The sequence below is a fragment of the Mobula hypostoma genome, chromosome 7, assembly GCF_963921235.1.
Source record: "Mobula hypostoma chromosome 7, sMobHyp1.1, whole genome shotgun sequence".
Taxonomy (NCBI): Eukaryota; Metazoa; Chordata; class Chondrichthyes; order Myliobatiformes; family Myliobatidae; genus Mobula; species Mobula hypostoma.
In genome coordinates this window covers 182254319-182272572 of record NC_086103.1, presented here as the reverse complement: position 1 = coordinate 182272572, position 18254 = coordinate 182254319, and the positions used below count along the sequence as shown (strand labels likewise).

Genomic DNA, 18254 nt, shown 5'->3' with positions numbered 1-18254 from the left:
TTGCACTTAAGACCATAAGACAAAGGAGTAGAAGTAGGCCATTCGGCCCATTGAGTCTGCTCCGCCATTTTATCATGAGCTGATCCATTCTCCCATTTAGTCCCACTCCCCCACCTTCTCACCATAACCTTTGATGCCCTGGCTACTCAGATACCTATCAATCTCTGCCTTAAATACACCCAATGACTTGGCCTCCACTGTCGCCCGTGGCAACAAATTCCATAGATTCACCACCCTCTGGCTAAAAAAATTTATTCACATCTCTGTTCTGAATGGGCGCCCTTCAATCCTTTAGTCATGCCCTCTCATACTAGACTCCCCCATCATGGGAAACAACTTTGCCACATCCACTCTGTCCATGCCTTTCAACATTCGAAATCTTTCTATGAGGTCTCCCCTCATTCTTCTAAACTCCAAGGAGTAAAGTCCAAGAGCGGACAAACGTTCCTCATATGTTAACTCTCTCATTCCCGGAATCATTCTAGTGAATCTTCTCTGTACCCTCTGCAACGTCAGCACTTACCCTATATATACACCTCAATTTTGTATAAATCTATCAAATCTCCCCTCGCTCACCTACACTCTGAGGAATAAAGCCCTAACCTTTCCCTATAACTCAGGTCCTCAAGACCTGGCACCATCCTTGTAAATTCTCTGTAGTCTTTCAATCCTACTGATATCTTTCCTGTAGGTAGGTGACCAGAAATGCACACAATATTCCCTCTTCTTCTATTCCCCACTCTGATTCCTTACCTCTTCTCACTTGTCCCTGTGTCCCCTCCTCCTTCCCTTTCTGCTGTGGTCCACTCTCCTATCAGATTCCTTCCTCTCCAGCCCCTTCACTTTCCTACCTACCTGGCTTTACCCATCACCTTTTAGCTATCCTCCTACCCTCCCCACCACTTTTTTTTTTATTCTCTCATCTTCCCTTTTCCTTTCCAATCCAGATGAAGGATTTTGGCTCGACTGTTTATTCATTTCCGTGGATGTTTCCTGCCCTGCTGAGCCCCTCCAGCATCGTGCGTGTGCGTGCGCGCGCGCGTGTTGCTCTGCGTTTCTGACATCTGAAGAATCTCTCATTTACAATAATCCCAATTAGGCTTCAATGTCTTATACAACTTCAACACAACATCCCAAGCCCTGTACTTGATACTTGGATTTATGGAGGCCAGTATGTCAAAAGCTCTCTTTAAGACCTTATCTACCTGTGATGCCACTTTCAAGGAATTATGGATCTCTACTACCAGATCCCTCTGTTCTAATCCAGCCTCAGCTGTTCCATGTCATCAGGGCCAGGGTTAGCTCTGGAGGATCGCGGTCACGTCAGGAAGGTCAACACCGCCGGCCACTCACCACCACTCATTAGGTAATCCCGCAGAATTGGCATCCTGAAGTTTCCAGCCAGCGTGGCGAGAGAAGGTCGGATTCCAGGGAACTTTCTGGAAAATCCAGTGGCTTCTGTTCCAAAGTTGCAAAAGGCTCCAAAGCAGAAGATGCCATGTGGGTGATAGCCGAAGATGTAGTTCCGACTGGGGGCAAGGTTGTGCGTCTTCACCAACTGTAATGGAGAAAAACAAATAAAGTTCACATAGGCACATAGTCTGATCCCCAACCTTCCCCGGAGTTTGGAGGCGGTAGACTCTGGAGTGAACAAACAGGTTGCATGACGAATTGTGTGGGTCCAGCAGCATCAGGAGGTGGAGGGATGGTTGACGTTTTGGATCGGGACCCTACATCAGTCCTGATGGAGGGTCAATGAACAGCCTACTTTCAGCAGCATCGAGGCACATGGAATCAGATAACTAACATATAATAGCAAACATTTTGCCTTACGAGAACACAAAGTAAATTTTATTATCAAAGTACATATATGTCACCATGTACAACAGCTTAATTTTCTTGTGGGCATATTCAACAAATCTATAGAATAGTAACTATAACAGAATCAATGAACAACCACTAAACTAGGGCTTTCAATCAGAATGCAGAAGACAACAAACACTGCAAATGTAAAAGAAACAGTAATATAAATAAACAATAAATATTGAGAACATGAGATGAAGAGTCCTTGTAAAAAAGCTCATTGGTTGTGGGAACATTTTAATGATGGGCAAGTGAAGTTGAGAGAAGTTATCCCCATTTGTTCAAGAGGCTGATGGTTGAGGGGTAATAACTGTTCCTGAACTTGTGCTGCGAGTCCTGAGGCTCCTGTACCTTCTTCCTGATGGCAGCAGCGAGAGGAGAGCACATCCCAGGTGCCTGATGACGGATGCAGCTTTCCTATGATAGTGTTTCATGTGGATGTGCTCAGTGGTTGGGAGGGCTTTACCTGTGATGGACTGGGCCATATACACGAAAATTGTAGAATTTTCCATTCAAGGGTATTGGTGTTTGCATACCAGGCTGTGATGTGGCCAGTCAATACACCCTCCACTGCACAACTACAGAGGTTTGTCAAAGTTTTAGACATCGTACAGAATCTCCACAAACTCTGAAGGAAGTAGAGGCACTATCCTGCTTTCTTCATAATTGCTGGGTCCAAGACAGGTCCTCCAAAACAATAACACCAAGGAATTTAAAGTTGCTAACCCTCTCCACCTCTGATCCTGCAATGAGAACTGGCTCATGGACCTCTGGTTTCCTTTTCCTGAAGTCAATAATCAAGTCCTTGGTCTAGTTGAGCGAGCTAGGGCAAAGGAAGATCTGATAGAAGTGCACAAGATGACAAAAGGTATAGACTGATTGGATGGCCAGAGACATTTTTCCAGGGCAGAAATGGCTACTACAAGACGCCATACTATTAAGTGAATTGGAGATGGCAGAGGTAAGGCAGGTAAATAGAACACTCTTCCCAGGGTGCTGGTGGGAGGCATACACATTATTAGGGGCATTTAAGAGTCTCTTGGACAGATGGATAATAGAAAAATGGAGGCTTACACAAGAGTGAAGAGTTAGACTGATCACAGAGTAGGTTAAAAACTTGGCACAACATCGTGGGCTGAAGAATCTGTACTGTGCTGCAATGGCATACGTTCTATAAATAGAAACATAACACAGAAACATAGAAAATAGGTGCAGGAGTAGGCCATTCGGCCCTTCGAGCCTGCACCGCCATTTATTATGATCATGGCTGATCATCCAACTCAGAACCCTGTACCAGCCTTCCCTCCATACCCCCTGATCCCCGTAGCCACAAGGGCCATATCTAACTCCCTCTTAAATATAGCCAATGAACCGGCCTCAACTGTTTCCTGTGGCAGAGAATTCCACAGATTCACCACTCTCTGTGTGAAGAAGTTTTTCCTAATCTCAGTCCTAAAAGGCTTCCCCTTTATCCTCAAACTGTGACCCCTCATTCTGGACTTCCCCAACATCGGGAACAATCTTCCTGCATCTAGCCTGTCCAATCCCTTTAGGATTTTATACGTTTCAATCAGATCCCCCCTCAATTTTCTAAATTCCAATGAGTACAAGCCTAGTTCATCCAGTCTTTCTTCATATGAAAGTCCTGCCATCCCAGGAATCAATCTGGTGAACCTTCTTTGTACTCCCTCTATGGCAAGGATGTCTTTCCTCAGATTAGACCAAAACTGCACACAATACTCCAGGTGTGGTCTCACCAAGGCCTTGTACAACTGCAGTAGTACCTCCCTGCTCCTGTACTCGAATCCTCTCGCTATAAATGCCAGCATACCATTCGCCTTTTTCACCGCCTGCTGTACCTGCATGCCCACTTTCAATGACTGGTGTATAATGACACCCAGGTCTCGTTGCACCTCCTCTTTTCCTAATCGGCCACCATTCAGATAATAATCTGTTTTCCTATTTTTGCCACCAATGTGGATAACTTCACATTTATCCACATTAAATTGCATCTGCCATGAATTTGCCCACTCACCCAACCTATCCAAGTCACCCTGCATCCTCTTAGCATCCTCCTCATAGCTAACACTGCCGCTCAGCTTTGTGTCATCCGCAAACTTGGAGATGCTACATTTAATTCCCTCATCCAAGTCATTAATATATATTGTAAACAACTGGGGTCCCAGCACTGAGCCTTGCGGTACCCCATTAGTCACTGCCTGCCATTCTGAAAAGGTCCCGTTTATTCCCACTCTTTGCTTCCTGTCTGCTAACCAATTCTCTATCCACATCAATACCTTACCCCCAATACCGTGTGCTTTAAGTTTGCACACTAATGACGCACAATGTTTTTCAAGAAAGAACACAATTAGAGCAAAAGAAAAAAAAACACGTCCATTTTAGTGCAAAGTGGTCATCATGTTGCTAAATTGTAAAGATTAGGGTTGTGTCAGTTGGTTCAAAAAAGCAAAAGGTTGAAGGGAGGTAGCTGTGTCTGAACCTGGCAGTGTGGGGCTTTAGGTTTCTATCCCTTCTGCCCAATGGGACCTGCAAGAATATGGTGGGGGTTTTCTAATGGACGATATCTTCTTAAAGGAGAGATTTGTTTTATTTGTCACGTGTACAGTGAAACATCGAAACATACTGAAATGTATTGTTTGCATCAAATCAAATCAGTGAGGATTATGCTGAGGGTCACCACACTTCCAGTGTCCACATCTCACTAACCATAACCCGTTTGTCTTTGGAACGTGGGAGGGAAATGAGTGCCCAGAAGAATTGCACGTGGACATGTGGAGAACATGCAAACTCCTTACGGACAGGGGTGGGAATCGAACCCTGATCATTGGCACTGTAAAGCATTTAAACTAACTGCTATGCTACCATGCCACCCCACAGAACGCAGGTCAGGGAGAAAGAAAACTTTTGCAAAGTTACACAGGCGGAGAAGAGGACCAGTGGCGGGATCACGACGCATGTTAAAATCAGTGTTGCTTCCCCTGCCAATTGATACCACCACAACTCACTGCATCAGCCCTCCGCAAAGAACCACCTCCCCAACACCTGCATCCACTGCTCAGACACTCCTGACCTGTTCCTCCCCACTGTAAATGAGCAATGTTTACACAGACAGTACAGTAACTATTTGCAGTTCAATTGTCTGAAAATGAACTTGTTCAACAAATTTGTAATTCCCCCAGACAAAATCTGTAACCTTGGACAAAGAGCAGATAAGAAAAAAGTTTAAATGGCCAAAAAAAAAAGCAGAACTTTATAATTGCAAAATTCTCTGAAAATTTTCCAAATCATTGATAAAATTGCATGTCATCTAAAACTCTGAATCTTCTGTAGATGCACAGTGGGGAGTATGCTGACAGCATTATGGCCCAGTATGAAAGCACCAATACCCACGAGAGGAAGAGCCCTTGCTTGGAAAATCCTACAAAAGCTGGCTGATTCAGCCCAGTCCATCACGGGTAAAGCCGTCCCAACCACTGAGCACATCTACATGATCTGCTGTCATAGGAACATCAGAGATCTTCACCACTCAGGCCATGCTCTTTTCTCACTGCTGCCAGCAGATAGAAGGCACAGGAGGCTCAGGACTCGCACCACCAGGTTCAAGAACCGTTACTACCCCTCAACCATCAGGCTCTTGAACAAAAGAGGATAACTACACTCATGTTTGACATTTTCCCCATTACCAATGATCTTAACTTTAAGGACTATCTTGTTATTTCATGATTTCATTATTTATTGCTATTTATTTATACTTGCATTTGCACAGTTTGTCGTTGTCTATTCTTTATTTAACCCTTCATTGATCCTGTTGTAGTTACCATTCTATAGATTTGCTGAGAAGGAGAGAGAATCTCTGATAATTAAATTTACTTTCAACTTGGAAAAGTCTACAAAAAAAAAGTGGATGTACCCCAGTTCATCTCAGGAAAAGTCTGCCCCGTCATTGAACACATCTACAAACGAGCACTGCCACAAGAAAGCAGCATCCATCATCAGGGACCCCCGCCATCCAGGTCATGCTCTGTTCTTGCTGGTGCCGTCAGGAAGGTGGTTCAGGAGCCCCAGGACCCACACCACCAGGTTCAGGAGTAGTCGTCACCCCTCATCCATCAGGCTTTTGAACCACTATGGATAACTTCACTCGTCCCAACACTGATTCTACGACTCTGTGAACTCAGTTTCAAGGACTATACAATCCTTGTCCTCGATATTTATTATTTTCTTTTTTGTATTTGCACAGTTTGTCTTTTGCACATTACTTGCTTGTCAGTCTTTGTGTATAGTTTTTTAAAATTAATTCTATTGTGTTTCTTTGCATTTACTGTGCATTCCTGCTAGAAAGCGAATCTCGGGGTTGTAGAAGGTGATAGACATGTACTTTGATATTAAATTTACTTTGAACTTTGAAAATGAACTTGCTCAGCAGTTTTGTAATCCTGGATAAAATTGCAATCTTGCACAAAGAACAGACAAGAATAAACAGCTTAAACTGCCAAAAAATATATACAAGAAGCAGAGTTTAACTTTATAATTGCAAAATTCTGAACATTTTCAAAATGATTGGAAAGGATAAACATAGAAGAGGGACAGGCCATTCACCCCACAGCGTTGTGCCAAATCAGCTAAAAACGAAATCAGAAACACCCAACCAGTCATCCCCCCTACATACCACAATGTCCATATCCCTTCATCTGCCTCACATCCACGTGCCTATCCAAACGTCTCTTAAAAGCCTGTATTGTATTTGCCTCCAAACAATGTATTCACCACTGAGTAAGAAACTTGCCCCTCACATCGCCTTTGATGCTATCCCCTCTCACCTTCTGGTATTAGACATTTCAACCCTAGGAAACAAATGCCCCATGACTATACCATCTATCCCTCTCATAATCTATCCCACTTGCTACCTTCTGCCCATCAGCCATTCCTCCATCCATGCCAGTATCTTTCCTGCAACACCATAGGATTTTATCTTAAGCAGCACTATACGAGGCACTTTGTCAAAGGCCTTCTGAAATTCCAATTAAATGGCATCCACTGCCTCTCCTTTGCCCACCCTGCTTGTTACTTCCTCAAAGAATTCTTATGATTTGTCAGGCCAGATCTCCCTTTTCAGACTTTGACTTACTTTGTCATTAGTCTCCAGGTACTCCAGAACCTCGTTCTTAATAATGGACTCCAACATTTTCCCCACCACTGAGGTTAGGATAACTGGCCTATAATTTCCTTTCTTTTTAAAGAGCATTCCTATCTTTTTAAAGAGTGCAGTGACATTTACAATCTTCCAGTCCTCTGGGACCATGGCAGAATCAAGTGATTCTTGAAAGATCATGAACAATGCATCCGTTATCTCTTCAGTCACCTCTCTCGGGACTCTGGGACGTAGTCCATCTGGTCCAGGTGACTTATCCACCTTAAGACCTTTCAGTTTGCCTAGCAATTTTTCCCCTTTGTAACAGCAACTCCTGCTCCCTGACACTCACAGACCTCTGGCACACTGCTAGTGTCTTCCACAGTGAAGTACCCATCAAGTTTATCTGTCATTTCTTTGTCCCCCATTACTACCTCAAAAGCATCATTTTTCAGTGGTTCAATATCAGCTCTCACCTCCCTTTTATTCTTTATATAACTGGGGAAAAAAAACTTTTACTATTCTACTTTATATTATTGGCAAGACTGCCCTCCCATTTCATCTTTTCCCTTCTTTAGCTTTTTTAGTTGCCTTTTGTTGAATTTTAAAAGCTTCCCAATCCAACTTCCCACTCACTCTTGCTACCTTTTATGCCCTTTCCTTGACTTTTATGCAATCCTCAACTCCCATTGTCAGCCACGGTGCCTAGCCCAGCCATTTTTAGAACTTTTTTCTGTGGGACACATCTATTCTGCGCCTTGTGAACTATTCCCAGAAACTTCAGCCAAATCTGCTCTGCCATCATCCCCGCCAGTATCCTCCTCCAATCCACCTGGGCAAGCTCCTCTCTCATGCCTCTGTAATTCCCTTTATTCCATCGCAATATCTGTGAGTTATGCCTCTCCCTCTCAAATTGTAGCATGAACCATTTTTAAGGTTCCTTTACATTAAGCTCCCTAATAAGATCTGGGTTATTACACAACACCCAATCCAAGATAGCCTTTCCCCCCGTAGGCTCAAGCACAAACTGCTCTAAAAAGCCATCTTGAGGCATTCAACAAATCCCCTCTCTTGCGATCGGACAACAACATGACTTTCCCAATTCCCTTGCATATTGAAGTTCCACATTACAGTTGTGTCATTACCCTTACTACATACCTTTCCCAGCTCCCTTTGCAGCCTCAACCCCGCATCTTGGCTACTATTTGGAGGCCTATATATGATGCCCATATTTTTTTAAAAATCCTTGCAGCTTCTTAACTCCACCCACAAAGATTCAACGTTCTCTGACCCTATGTCACCCCTTTCTAAAGATGTAATTCCATCTCTTACCAATGCAACCACACAACTGCCTATGCCATCCTGCCTGTCCTTTCAATACAAAGTATATCCATTGATGTCAAGTCCCCATCTTATGGTCTTCTTTCAGACACCACTCAGTGGCACCCACATCATACTGACCAACCTTCAATTGCGCCTCGAGTTTGCCCACCTTATTCCGAATGCTACAGGCATTTAAACACAGCACCCTCAGTCCTGCATTCTTCAACCTTTTGAATTTTGCCTCTGCGGTACAATTTAGCTCTTTGCTCTCTCTGCTTGAATTTGGAACCAATCATTGGCTTGTCCTTCCTTACAGTCATGTTACACCCATCAACTTGTAAACCTGTTGGCTCATCCTCAGCTCTATTATACTGGTTCCCATGCCCCTGCCATATTGGTTTAAACCACTCCCAACAGCTCTAGCAAACCTGCCCGCAAGGATCTTGGTCCCCCTCGGATTCAAGTGCAACCTGTCCCTTTTGTACAGGTCACACCTGCCCCACAAGAGGTCCCAATGATCCAGAAATCAGAATCCCTGCAGCCTGCTCCAATTCTTCATCTACACATTTATCTGCCACCTCATTTTATTCCTATCCTCACTGTCGCATGGCACAGGCAGCAATCCTGAGATTACTACCCTTGAGGTCCTGCTTCTCAGCTTCCTTCATAACTCCATGTACTCTGTTTTCAGGACCTCCTCCCTTTTTCTACCTATGTCATTGGTACCAATATGCACCACGACTTCTGACTGCTCACCCTCCCTTTTCAGGATATTGTGGACATGTTCAGAAATATTCTTTGCATGATTCCTTGAAAGTAGTGTCACTGATACATGGGCCCAGAAAGAGAGATTTTGGCACACTGGCTTTCAAAAATCAAAGTACTGAGTACAAGACATTGGTGAGGCCAAATTTGGAGTATTGTCTGCAGTTCTGGTCACCTACCGACAGGAAAGATACAAGATTGAAAGGACAGAGGAAAATTTACCAACGTGTTGCTGGAACTTGAGCACTTGAGTTACAGGGAAAGATTGAATGCGTTCGGACTTCATTCCCTGGACTGGAGAAGAATGAGGGGAGATTCGATGGAATCCTTTAACATCTTTAACATCTGTTGGACGATGCTGAGGATGTTCTACGAGTCTGTGGTGGCCAGTGCGATCATGTTTGCTGTTGTGTGCTGGGGCAGCAGGCTGAGGGTAGCAGACACCAACAGAATCAACAAACTCATTTGTAAGGCCAGTGATGTTGTGGGGATGGAACTGGACTCTGTGACAGTGGTGTCTGAAAAGAGGATGCTGTCCAAGTTGCGTGCCGTCTTGGACAATGTCTCCCATCCACTACGTAATGGACTGGTTGGGCACAGGAGTACATTCAGCCAGAGACTCATTCCACCGAGATGCAGCACAGAGCGTCATAGGAAGTCATTCCTGCCTGTGGCCATCAAACTTTACAACTCCTCCCTTGGAGGGTCAGGCACCCTGAGCCAATAGGCTGGTCCTGGACTTATTTCCTGTCATAATTTACATATTACTATTTAACTATTTATGGTGCAACTGTAACGAAAACCAATTTCCCCTGGGATCAATAAAGTATGACTATGACTATGCAAAATTATGAAGGGTATACATATGGTTAATACAAACAGGTTTTTTTTTATTCCCCCAGAGGTTGGGTGAGACTGGAACTGCAGGTCATGGGTTAAGGGTGAAAGGTGAAATATTTAAGGGAAATCTCTTAGCTCGGATGGTGTTTCGAGTGTGGAACTAGTGGATGCAGACTTGAATGCAACATTCAACAGAAGCTTACATAGATACACTGATGCTGCTGTACCCTCTGTCTAACAGCACTGCATATACAGCAGCTCTGGTGAACGAGCTCAACACCATTGATTCAGTGGGCTACGCACGCTTCACAACACCAGTTTTACTCTAACATAGGGGCTCTCAACCCTTTTTTTTTTTAAATGCCATACTTCCCTACCATTAACCGAGGGGTAGGTGGACTCCCGCTCTAGATCAACTGCCAACCATGAATGAAGAGCCCCTTCTGCCAAAAGTGACTGGTTTTGAGGCACCAATAGCCAGCCCTTGCCCCTTCTCCTGTCAGTAAACATGGTTCTGCTGGGTTTAGTAGTTAAGCTACACATTAGACCAGGAGCTGGGCTTGGTTGTCAGAAGCTCTTTGAGAGCATTTAAATAGGTAGTCGGGAGCTCCCCCCCCCCCACCCCCAACAACCCCTCCCCGGCTACAAGCTTTAAACTAAATGAAGACTCTATCTGAAATGCCAGTACTTCCATCAGTTTGACTTTGGCACGCCAGGTAACTGGGACTCTGGTCAGGTACGTGAAAATGTGACAGTTTTCTTGTGCGCTATCAGCTTAAATTACTGAGCAAACATTGTAAAACACCCAGATAACAGATACCCATGATTGCATGGATTCGTACAGCTCGGTTTCACGTACACCCGGGCACTCAGGCAGGTCAGCAGTGCAAACACATGGAAGGATGTTGCACAGTGATTACTCAACAGAAATGGAAGCAAAATCCACCAGATGCAATCAGAGATCATTTGGCTCCCACCAGCCCAGTTAGCAATGTGCATTCTCCTGATAAAGACCTCATTTACAATGGCAATTAGCTTTAGGCAAGAGATAACTCCATCAGTGCTGCCACAGGAAAGCAGCATCAACCATCAAGGACCCCCAGCACCCAGGCTATGCTCCCTACTCGCTGCTGCCAGCAGGAACCTCACAACCCATCCCAGCAGGTTCACAAACAGTTAATTCCCATCAACCATCAAGCTCCTGAACCAGTGTGGATAACTTCACTCACCACGATGCTGAATTGATTCGACCACCTACAGGCTCACTTTCAAGGACTCTACCTCTCACGTTCTCGATATTTATTTATTAATTTATTATTATCTTGTTTTATTTTGCACAGGACTGGAAGAAGCTGCAGAGGGTTGTAAATTTAGTCAGCTCCACCTTGGCTACTAGCCTACAAAGTACCCAGGACACCTTCAGGGAGCAGTGTCTCAGAAAGGCAGCGTCCATTATTAAGGACCTCCAGCACCCAGGGCATGCCCTTTTCTCACTGTTACCATCAGGGAGGAGGTACAGAAGCTTGAAGGCACACACTCAGTGATTCAGGAACAGCTTCTTCCCCTCTGCCATCAGATCTCTAAATGGACATTGAACCCGTGAATACTACCTCACTTTTTAATAATATTATTTCTGGTTTTTTGCACGATTTTATTCTATTCAATATACATATACTGTAATAGATTTATTTATTATTATTTTATTTTTCTCTTCTATATTATGCATTGCATTGAACTGCTGCTGCTAAGTTAGCAAATTTCACGACGCATGCCGGTGATAATGAACCTGATTCTGAATGGGGTGGAAAGGGATAATAAAATCAGCCATGATGGGATGGTAAGACTGGACAGGCTGAATGGCCTAATTGTGCATTTTGATCTTATTAATGCAGGGGAAAACAAGTGTTGTAAACTGCAGGGAGGAAAGACGCGCAATGCAGATTAGGTGGTGTTGGTGAAAAGCGAAGAACTGTACACATTGCAGCTCTCCGATTTCCAAATCCAACACCTTCACTATGCTACTATGCCCCCTTTGTCAAGTCTCTCATCAACACACTTTGATGGTAACAAAAACACACTGGCAATCCCTTCTTTCGATCTACTCACTCTGATGGGGAAATAGTCTTTGAAGTATCGCCACACGGCCCAGTTCCGCACCCATGCAGATCGGCGGCCTCCTGTAACGAGAATGGGTCACTTTCCATGCAATCTTGGATGGCATCCAGTAACTAACAGAATGATATAGGCCCTTCAGCCACAAATGTTATGCCAACATCTTAACCTACTTCAGATCAATCCAGCCCTTCCCTCACACATATCCTTGTTCTTCCAATCATTCACGTGTCTATCAAAGATAGACACACACACACACACACACACACACACACACACACACCCCTAAACAGAATACAAGATGTTGTTCCTCCAACCCAAGTGTGGCCTTATCCCGACAGTGGAGGAGGCCATGGATGGACATATCGAATGGGAATGGGAATTCAGGGCCCCAAACAGTCTTTCCAGATGGGGTGACCCTTCACCTGCGAGTCTGCTGGAGTAACATACAAGGAGCAGTTGACGGCTCTGTGCCTGTATTCATTGTTTAGAAGACTGAAGGGGAAAATCTCGCTGGATATGGAGAGGGTATTTCCTATAGTGGGAGAGCCTAGGAGCAGCAGGCACCAACTCAGAATACAAGGATATCCATTTAGAACAGAGATGAGGAGGAATTTCTCTGGCCAGTGAGTGGTGAACCTGTGTAACTCATTACCACAGACAGCTGTGGAGGCCAAGTCATAAAGTATATTTAAAACAGAGGTTGATAGATTAGTAAGGGCAAAGGTTACGGGAAGAAGGCAGGAGAATGGGGTTAAGAGGGTTGATGGAAAGATGGGCCGAATGGCCTAATTCTGCTCCTATGTCTTATGGTCTACGGCAGGGGTTCCCTGCCTGGGGTCCATGGAGCCCTTGGTTAATGGTTATACTTAGCTAGGTGCCCAAGACTTTTACACAGTACTGTAACTTCAGTTAACTGCTTGCAATTTACATTAGGAACTGAAGACTAGTTCTTGCTTGAATTTATATCTACGAAGTTCACACAACTCCAGAATACTCCCCAGCAGCAAGTGGAAAAAGCACTGAGCTCATGGGGGAGTGAACCTCATTGTCATTGTGCAAGAGTCTCGGACATCCTAGCTAGATAAATGTGTCTAAGATTTTTTCTGCACAGCACTTTGACAATAAGACCATATGACACATGAGGTGTCTGTTTGTCATGGATGTGGCGTCCCAGCTGTCTATGTATACGCAAGCCAGGGCAGTACGATACGGAGAGCAAGCTGTTGCCCATGCAGCAGGCTCCATCTCTCCATGCAGCTGATAAAATCCAAAGGAACAGGAGAGACTGATACACTTGGGCACCTGCAGCGTCGCAGGAGTTGCTAGTCAGGATCAAACTCAACGTGGGACTGCCTTAGGGACCCCAGTTCTGGATTTTTCCCTCGGGGTTTACTCCTGAAGCCTTCCCCATGAGTGAGTATAGCCACAAGGCAGCAGAGGTTTGACATCAAAGTTTTCCTTCGCCTAGATGAGCTGCCAACCACGGCTGACGAGCCCCATCTGCCCAGCCATAAGACAAGACAAACCAATTCCACCCAGAAGGTGCCCACAGCACCTTGACCCATCCATTGTCCTCTGACCTCTCACCTTGCTTGGGTGTCTCCCAGTCGATGATCAGCCAGGACAAATACAGAGCCGCAATTGGCCAACAATTTGTGAAGAAGATGTACGACAAGATTATGGTGCAGGTGATTCCTGCAACAGAAGCGAAGCAAAGGTCAAACGGGGGTCAAAATCAAAATAAATTTATCACAATTACATATGTCACTATATACAACCCTAAGATTCATCTTCTTGTGAGCGTACTCAATAAATCTATAGAGTAATAACCATAGCGGATCAATGAAAGACCACACCAGCTTGGGTGTTCAACCGGAGTGCAGAAAACAAACTGTGCAAATACAAAAAGAAATAATAATTATAAATGAATAAAGCAATAAATTGAGAACACGCGATGAAGAGTTCTTGAGAGTGAGTCCATAGGTTGTGGGAACATTTCAATGATGGGGCAAGTTAAGTTGAGGGAAGTTATCCCCTCTGGTTCAAGAGCCTGATGGTTGAGGGATGATAACTTGTTTCTGAACCTGGTGGTGAGAGTCATGAAGCTCCTGGACCACCTTCCAGATGGCAGCAGTGAGAAGAGAGCATGGCCTGGACAGTGGAAGCTGCTTTCATCCGCAGCCCACAGAATGTCACCGACGGCCACTGACTCCATCGTGCAAGGGGACAGGAAATCTAAAAGAAACAAAAACCTTTCATGGTTCTGTTACTATGATGGGACATGTACTTCACTGTCACGATGGACATTTGAAATTGCAGTATAAACTTGGTAGATAGGGTTGTAACTTAGGACAGCTTTGGACACATTACCCTTCACAAATCAGAGTACCGAGTACAGTAGTTGGGGTGTTATGTTGAAACTGTACAAAACATTGGTCATCAGATTTCCAAATGAACCCATGTACACTACTCCACTTTTACGTATTAATTTAATTTTTATACATATTTCTTATTATAATTTGTGTAGTTTTTAAAATATTATGTATTGCAATGTACTGCTGCCACAAAACAACACATTTCATGACATATTCCAGTGATTCTGAGTACTGTATGCGTTTCTGCTCACCCACCGATAGGAAATATATCAATAAGATTGAAAGAGTGAGTGTAGAGACAATTTACAAGGATGTTGCTAGGACTTGAGGACCCGAATTCCTGGGAGAGTTTGAATAGGTGAAGACTTCATTCCCTGCAGTGTAGGAGAATGAGAGGGGTTTAGATAAACAAGCCTGTTTTGATCAATTGGCCAGCAGTTCGTGAAGAAAATACAAGACATGATTACTGCACCGGCAACCCCCTGCAACAGAAAGGGAGCAAAGCTTAAAGTGGGGGTGAGGAACAGCCCGATATGAAATCATACTTTTTCTTCACGTTTTTATCGCCATCATGGAGGCATATACTTCACTGTCGAGACAGACATTTGAAACCACAGTGGACCATATAGTCTACTGTATAATATGGGACTATTTTATGTCGCAGTAACGTTATTGAGCATGCGCTATTAGGCGCGTATTGATCTGTATATGTGTGTGTTCAGTTCGGTTTTAGTTAGTAAAGAACCCTGTTGATTTAGCTCCCATCTCCAGCGTTTTTATTAATGATAATGTTCCGTAAACCGGCCAGATTCTCAACACACAGTATAGATAGGGTCAAAAAGCGAGCTTTAGCACTTTGGCCTTTACAAGTCCAATAAGTGAGAGAATTCATTGCCACAGACAGCTGTGGAGGCTCAGACAATGGGTATATTTAAAATGGGTATTTAATGGGTATATTAGTCAGGATGTCAAAGGTTATAGGGAGAAGGCAGGAGAATGGGGTTGAGAGGGAAAATGAATGAACTGCTTGCCACAGTAGCACGATGGTTAGCACAATGCTATTACAACTCAGGCGTTGTGGAGCTCGCAGTTCAATTCCACCATGGTTCTGCAGGGAGTCTCTGTACGTCCTCCCTGTGGAATGGATGGGTTTTCTCTGGGTGCTCCGGTTTCCTCCCACAGTTCAAAGATGTAATGGGTAGGTTAATTGGTCATAGTAAATTGCTTTGTGATTAGGTTAGGGTTACTTGGGATCATGGGGGGTGCTAGGTCAGCATGGCCCAAAGGGTTGGAAGAGCCTCCTCTGCATGGCTAAATAAATAAATTGGCCATGATAGAATGCTGGGGCAAAGTCGACGGACCAAATGGCCGAACGATGGACACAGGAACAGGCTGGGAATGGAGGAATATGGACCATATACAAGCGGATGTCACCGTGCTTGGTGTGGTCATAGTGGCCGCAGAGCCTGATGCCATGTTGTACTGTTCTTCACTAATAGTTCAATGTTTAACTATACACAAATTACCTACCCAGAATTAGAAACGTTACAACCCATTGACAGACAGAGATCATTTGCAAGAATCGTTTAATTTTGAAGCTGGCAATCCAAGGAAGAGACGGCAGGCTACTCAATGCCGAGAGAATGCTCTCTCCAGTTCCTGGGGGGAATAAAAAAAAATGTATTAAATCCATTCTTTCTTTTTCCTCTTTTCACCTTTCACAGATCTTCTTAAATGATGATCAGCAGAGATAACTGCTGAACAACACACACAAAATGCTGGAGGACCCCACCATCCAAGCCAAGTTCTCTTCTCCTTGTTGCCATTGGGAAGATCGCACGGGAGCGTACAATCGCACAGAACAAGGTGAGAGGTGGGAAGGTGGGGAGGGAAGCTGGCAGGTGATAGGCGAAACCAGGTGAGGGGGAAGGTCAGAGCGTGGGGGGGAAGAGGGGATGAAGTAAGAAGTTGGGAAATGATAGGTGGAGGCTGGAGGAGGAGGAATCCGACAGGAGAGGAGAGTGCACCATGGGAGAATGTGAAAGAGAATGGCCACTGGAGGGGGATGTGGGGGGAAAGGCAGGAGAACGGGGTCGAGAAGGTTGATAAATGGCGGAGAAATCTCAACAGGCTGAAAGGCTTAATTCTGTTCCTATCTGCAAGTCTTATGGTCTACATGGTGATGGCCAGGTGAGGATAAGTGGTAAGAGGGGAGCCAGAATGGGGAACTGAAGTAGCAAAGGAGGGGGAGGGGGAGAAACAACTAGAAGTTAGAGAAATCGATGTTTGTGCTGTCACGTTGAACACTATGCAGATGGTATACAAGGTGTCGCTCTCTTGTGTGTGCATACAGTAACATACACGTTTAATAAATTCACTTTGAAATCAAGATACAAGTTTTTTTCCAAATCATATTTATCCTAATACAGAGTTTCTTTTCCATTGATGCTGCCTGGCCTGGCCTCCAGCATCTTGTGTGTGTTGCTTGGATTTCCAGCATCTGCAGATTTTCTCATGACCGGGTATGTTTGTGGTCTTCTGCGGCTGTAGCCCATCAGGGTGTGTGACGCGTTGTGCACTCAGATGCTCTTCGCACACGTTATAACGTGCGGTTATTTCAGTTACTGTCACCTTCCTGTCAGCTTGAACCAGTCTGACCATTCTCCACTGACCTCTCTCACTAACAAGGCACTTCTGCCCACAGAACTGTTGCTCGCTGTTGTATTTTTTTGTTTTCTCTTGCCATTTTCTATAAACTCTAGAGACTGTTGCGTGTGAAAACCCCAGGAGATCAGCAGTTTCTGAGATACTCAAACCACCCTGTCTGGCACGAACAATCATTCCATAGTTAAAGTCACTTAGATCACATTTCTTCCCCATTCTGAATTTTGGTCTGAACAATTAAACCTCTTGACCATGTCTACATGCTTTTGTGCATTGCGTTGCTACCACATGGATTGGCTGATTAGACATTTGCATTACCAAGTAGCAATACTTAATAAAGTGGCCACTGAGCGTAGTCTACAGTAACTACCCCAGATGACGGGTACACAAAGATACAAGATAAAAGAGGTAACAGTACAATACTCAACCAGCAAGTTTGTTGTATCATTCAATATCATGGCTGAATCTTTACAGCGCCTTTACTTCCTGAGAGAGCTAAAGAAATTTGGCCTGTCCCCTAAAACCCTCACCAATTTTTATAGATACTCTGTAGAAAGCATTCTTCTAGGGTGCATCACAACCTGGTATGGAAGTTGTCCTGTCCAAGACCGGAAGAAGCTGCTGAAGATCGTGAACACGGCGCAGCACATCACACAAACCAATCTTCCGTCCTTGGACTCACTTTACACCGCACGCTGTCGGAGCAGTGCTGCCAGGATAATCAAGGACACGACCCACCCAGCCAACACACTTTTCGTCCCTCTTCCCTCCGGGAGAAGGTTCAGGAGCTTGAAGACTCATACAGCCAGATTTGGGAACAGCTTCTTTCCGACTGTGATAAGACTGCACCATAAATAAATATTAATAGAACCATAAATAGTTAAATAGTAATATGTAAATTATGCCAGGAAATAAGTCCAGGACCAGCCTATTGGCTCAGGGTGTCTGACCCTCCAAGGGAGGAGTTGTAAAGTTTGATGGCCACAGGCAGGAATGACTTCCTATGACGCTCAGTGCTACATCTCGGTGGGTTAGGGTTGTGCAGCTTGCTTCAAGAACCCGACAAGTTACCATTCCTGAACATGGTAGATTGGGCCTTCAGGATTCTGTACCTCCTGCCTGGCAGTAGCAGTGAGAAGCGGAGCCTGGCTTCTCTC

At 44.5% G+C, this 18254-nt stretch overlaps 1 protein-coding gene across 1 annotated transcript in view; it reads right to left on the bottom strand.

Moving 5' to 3' along the window:
• The window catches only part of dgat2 (diacylglycerol O-acyltransferase 2), a 66863-nt gene that overhangs the window by 27103 nt on the left and 21506 nt on the right, over window positions 1-18254 (bottom strand). Inside the window, exons 2-5 of the mRNA XM_063054671.1 lie at window positions 15964-16092; window positions 13646-13753; window positions 12050-12120; window positions 1354-1558 (exon numbers count right to left, since the gene is read on the bottom strand). Of these exons, the coding sequence (XP_062910741.1) occupies window positions 1354-1558; window positions 12050-12120; window positions 13646-13753; window positions 15964-16092 (513 nt within the window). The remainder of the gene's footprint in view (window positions 1-1353; window positions 1559-12049; window positions 12121-13645; window positions 13754-15963; window positions 16093-18254) is intronic.